General features: G+C 34.0%; 1 protein-coding gene across 1 annotated transcript; it reads left to right on the forward strand.

Moving 5' to 3' along the window:
* Positions 1-662: 662 nt before the first annotated feature.
* CEL3 (cellulase 3) lies at positions 663-3,190 on the forward strand. Its single transcript, XM_079034422.1, has 6 exons — positions 663-905; positions 996-1,499; positions 1,759-1,908; positions 1,987-2,098; positions 2,378-2,541; positions 2,720-3,190. The coding sequence occupies exons 1-6, from the start codon at positions 708-710 to the stop codon at positions 3,041-3,043; spliced, it is 1,452 nt and encodes a 483-aa protein (XP_078890548.1). The 5' UTR covers positions 663-707; the 3' UTR covers positions 3,044-3,190.
* The last annotated feature ends 1,237 nt before the right edge of the window (positions 3,191-4,427 follow it).

Below are 4,427 nucleotides of genomic sequence, written 5' to 3' on the forward strand. Positions count from 1 at the left end.
AGGCAAAGGGAACTTGTACTTTTTGATTTTGTAGTGCTTCCAAAGACTTTGATCTTTTGTTTAATGAGCATTTTTACGTAATAATTTTTACGTAATAAAGTTCTATTATGCACAATTATTGCAACAAAAGAATTAGATGACATATACAACTGTATTTCAGTTCAGATCTCTTTTACCAATTTATGTATAACTGTTCCATTTTTCTATCAATTTATGTAATAATATTTTATTTATTAACCAATTTATGCAACTGATATTAATTATGTAATAACGTATCAACTTGTTAAAAATGCTACCCATAAAATATTGCATCCTATGCTCTAAAATGAAATTACAAAAAAAAATCATTTTATTGCATAAATTAAAAGAAATCGTTATTACATAAATACAACCATATAGAAACAATGTGTATTTGTAGAAACTTGACATATAATGATCATTTGCGTATATTAAATCTGATATGAAAAACTATCCATATGGAAATAAGATATATAATTTCTTTAGGGAAAAGCATAAGACCCTAATTGGTGTGCTAATAGTAGTAAAGATTACTTCGACCATAATAAACAATAGAAAGGTTTACAAGAAAAGCCTTAATTTGCGTAATAGTCCATCGTGATTGGCATGGTAAAAGCACTATAAAGACCCTTTCTCATTCTTCAAACAAGAATCACAATAACTAACTTCGTCTCCTAAAAACTGTTTATATGGATTTTCAAAAGGGAGTTTCTTTCTTCCTGGCATTCTTGCTTTGGGGCAATATTGTCCACGCCAACCAAAATTACAAGGATGCCCTTGCCAAATCCATATTGTTTTTCAAAGGTCAACGTTCCGGGAGGTTCCCGACTTCCAATGGCATCCCATGGAGAGCCATTTCCGGCCTTTCCGATGGCTCCCTAGCACATGTATGGTTATTACTGTTTTTGTCACAGATACTGATATTGGTATTACTGTTGCTGATACTGATACTATTAAAACTATTATGACATTTGCAGGTGAATTTAGTTGGAGGGTATTATGATGCGGGGGACAATGTTAAATTTAACTTCCCGATGGCATATACAACGACAATGCTATCATGGAGTGCATTGGAGAACTCGAAGCCGTTGGGCCCACAACTTGAAAATGTGAGAGAGGCGATTAGGTGGGCGACGGACTACCTTATCAAGTGTGCAACAGCGACTCCGGGCATACTTTATGTTGGTGTTGGGGACCCGAATGTGGACCACAAGTGTTGGGAGAGACCGGAGGACATGGACACGGTTCGAACCGTGTACTCAGTCTCTCGAACCAAACCGGGCTCGGATGTTGCTGGTGAAACCGCAGCAGCTTTAGCCGCTGCCTCCTTGGTGTTTCGAGTTGTTGATAGTAAATACTCCAAGTTGTTGTTGAGAACTGCAAAGTCTGTGTTCCAGTTTGCAACACAATATAGGGGTTCTTATAGTGACTCCCTTGGTTCAGCTGTTTGTCCGTTTTACTGTTCTTATTCGGGATATAAGGTTGTTTTTTCTTTTCATTTATTTTTGCATATGTTACAATTAAAGGACAATGGTTGACAGTCTTGAACCAGGATTGTTTCATGGTTAGATTGTCATCATTGTCCTCAAGACAAAACGGACTGTCCACTCAACGTTTGTCAACGTTGACAAACGTTCAGTAGACAGTAACGATTTTGTTCTGTTTATTTACAATCTTTTTATTGATATGATGCAAAAAATTTAAAAAACTGAAATTAAGTTTTTTTTTTTTAAATAAAAGGATGAATTGTTGTGGGGAGCGGCATGGTTGCTGAGGGCGACAAAGGATACATCCTACAGGAGTTTTATAAATTCCTTAGGTGCTAATGATGCAACAGATATATTCAGCTGGGACAACAAATATGCGGGTGCTCGAGTTCTTCTATCTAGGGTAATGACCGATATTTTTCAGTAATTTGGAAAATTTATTCAGTTTTATTAATTTTATTTTGATCGCTTGTTTTCTTAGGGGAGTTTGGTGGCAAATGATAAGTCATATGAACCATTCAGACAACAAGCCCAAGATTTCATGTGCAAAATTCTACCTAATTCGCCTTCTTCCACTACACAATATACTAAAGGTATAGTAAGACCCTGTTTTTTTTCTTTCTCATCAATTTATGTTTTGTCCAAAATAATGATGTTTAAAAAAATGTCTGAGAAAATGGTGGCATACTTTGGGAAATGAAAGGAAAAGATAAATTATAAGAAATTTGTAATGCCTTAAGAACTTAAGGCAAAAGTTTTGACTTTCTTCTTGAGTTATTCTTTCAGCATTAAGTCATAAAGAAATGTTACTAATCAAGAAAGCTCTAAATTACAATTATCACATCAAGATTATGTCATTTGTATTTTTGTAGGGGGGCTAATGTTTAAACTAGCGGATAATAACCTCCAATACGTGACATCCATAACCTTCTTGCTCACCACCTACGCCAAATACATGAAATCAGCAAAAACCACTTTCAATTGTGGCAACATCATGGTGACCCCAAACACCCTAATCAACCTTGCAAGGAAACAGGTATTTTTTTATGCTTTTAATGGCTTTTCTTTTTATCTTAAAAGACTAATTTGCCCCTAGGAAATAGCATAGTTGATTCCGGGATGGTATACTTGCATAACTGGTCAAGGGTTCAAACAATACCTCTTTTATTTACAGAAATAAAAGACTAATAGATGCATATATATGTGTTTTTCAGGTGGATTATATATTAGGAGACAACCCGATGAAGATGTCTTATATGGTAGGTTATGGTGCAAATTACCCAAGAAGAATTCATCACAGAGGATCCTCATTGCCTTCACTATCAACTCACCCTCAAACATTTGGCTGTGAAGGAGGTTTTCAACCATTTTACTATACTTCAAACCCTAACCCTAACATACTAACGGGGGCAATCGTGGGAGGTCCAAACCAGAATGATTTCTTCCCTGATGAACGAACTGATTACAGTCACTCGGAACCTGCTACATACATTAATGCGGCCATGGTTGGGCCTTTAGCTTACTTATCTGGGAGATAAATTCCCCCATTACTATAAATTATACATTTATATGTCCTCGTTGTATCAAAACTGAAAATCAAGTATTTCCCACCTGTAAGGAGAAGGTGAAGTATAAGTATTTTAAGTTGCAGCAATTATATATAGTTAAACAATCTCTATCATGAATTGATTATAGTTTAAAACAAACAATTGAGACGAACATTTGGGACATTAAAACCTAAATCACTTAATCCCTCCCAGCTTATATTATGTTCTTGCTAATTTGCAATCGATGGAACAAATTACCACAAACAAGCAATATAACTTGAATCGAGGAAGTCTAAACAGAAACTTATTATCCAATCGAAAGTGAAGCATGAAAAATTTGGGGGATATATAGCGTAAGTGCGTAACCTGTTGTGAATCCGATTTGCTTCGGCTACTGTTGAGTTTGAAATTAATGTGCATTGGAAAACACGAAATAGTATTGTGGGGACAGCAGGTTTTGAACTTCGAAGTTTGAAGGGGAAAGCAAAAGTGTGGTCAGAATGTTCGTATCAGGTTAATTAGATCTTTTTCTTTTCTCCAACAATCACGCTTGAGCTTTTACTTTAAAATACTTTTAAAAACAATTTATGAAAAAAAATTATTAATATGAAAACTAATGTTTTCATGTTCGTAGAAAAAAAAAAAAAAAAAAGACGCCAAACGTGTTTGAAGTTTTTGACTAAAAACAATTTATGAAAGAAAAAAAAATTATTAATATGAAAAGTAATGTTTTCAAGTTTGTAGAATAAAAAAAACGCCAAACGTATTTGAAGTTTCTGAATTACAAGGCAATTTCTGTTGGTTCTTTATTTTGACTTGGATAAATTGCATTAGAATAAACAATAATGTGTGTCGATTTTTTTGGAAACTTTTTTTCAACTACACATCTTATACTGTATATTTTATGGAGTGATAAAGTAACATATAATTAACTATTTATAATTATTATTTTTTTAAAGAAAACAATACAATTTCAATGAATAAAAATATTTCAAAAACTAAATATGATATTTATATGATAAAACGAGATGTCTTTTTAACCAGCCACATAGGTTATCACCAAATTGATGTGTTGTTGATAATTAGATTGAAGGGCATCATGACCAAGCTTTGTGGAGAGGTGGCAAGACCACCATAAATGTGTAGATCATCACCAACCTTATGTGGTAAGATCATGGTGGGTTTTTGTAGATAGCATGACAAACCACCCCTAATGAAGAGATACACAACATTAAACTTTCTTTACCATTTGATTATATAGTGACCCGAACTTTTCATTCTGTCACAAGGTTAGTTTTCGTTATGTTTCATTGTTAAATTACCTATTGCTTGGTAAAAGTTAACTTTTATGGGCCAAACGTGCAAGGAAAATATA

Source organism: Lactuca serriola, chromosome 4, assembly GCF_051521515.1.
Source record: "Lactuca serriola cultivar US96UC23 chromosome 4, Lser_US96UC23_V15, whole genome shotgun sequence".
NCBI lineage: Eukaryota > Viridiplantae > Streptophyta > Magnoliopsida > Asterales > Asteraceae > Lactuca > Lactuca serriola.

Excerpts from the sequence above, each read along its gene's own strand:
- CEL3 (XM_079034422.1), top strand. The coding sequence starts at position 708 with ATGGATTTTCAAAAGGGAGTTTCTTTCTTCCTGGCATTCTTGCTTTGG. Across the intron at positions 906-995 it reads CCGATGGCTCCCTAGCACAT|GTGAATTTAGTTGGAGGGTA; the intron begins GTATGGTTATTA and ends TGACATTTGCAG. Across the intron at positions 1,500-1,758 it reads GTTCTTATTCGGGATATAAG|GATGAATTGTTGTGGGGAGC; the intron begins GTTGTTTTTTCT and ends TTTAAATAAAAG.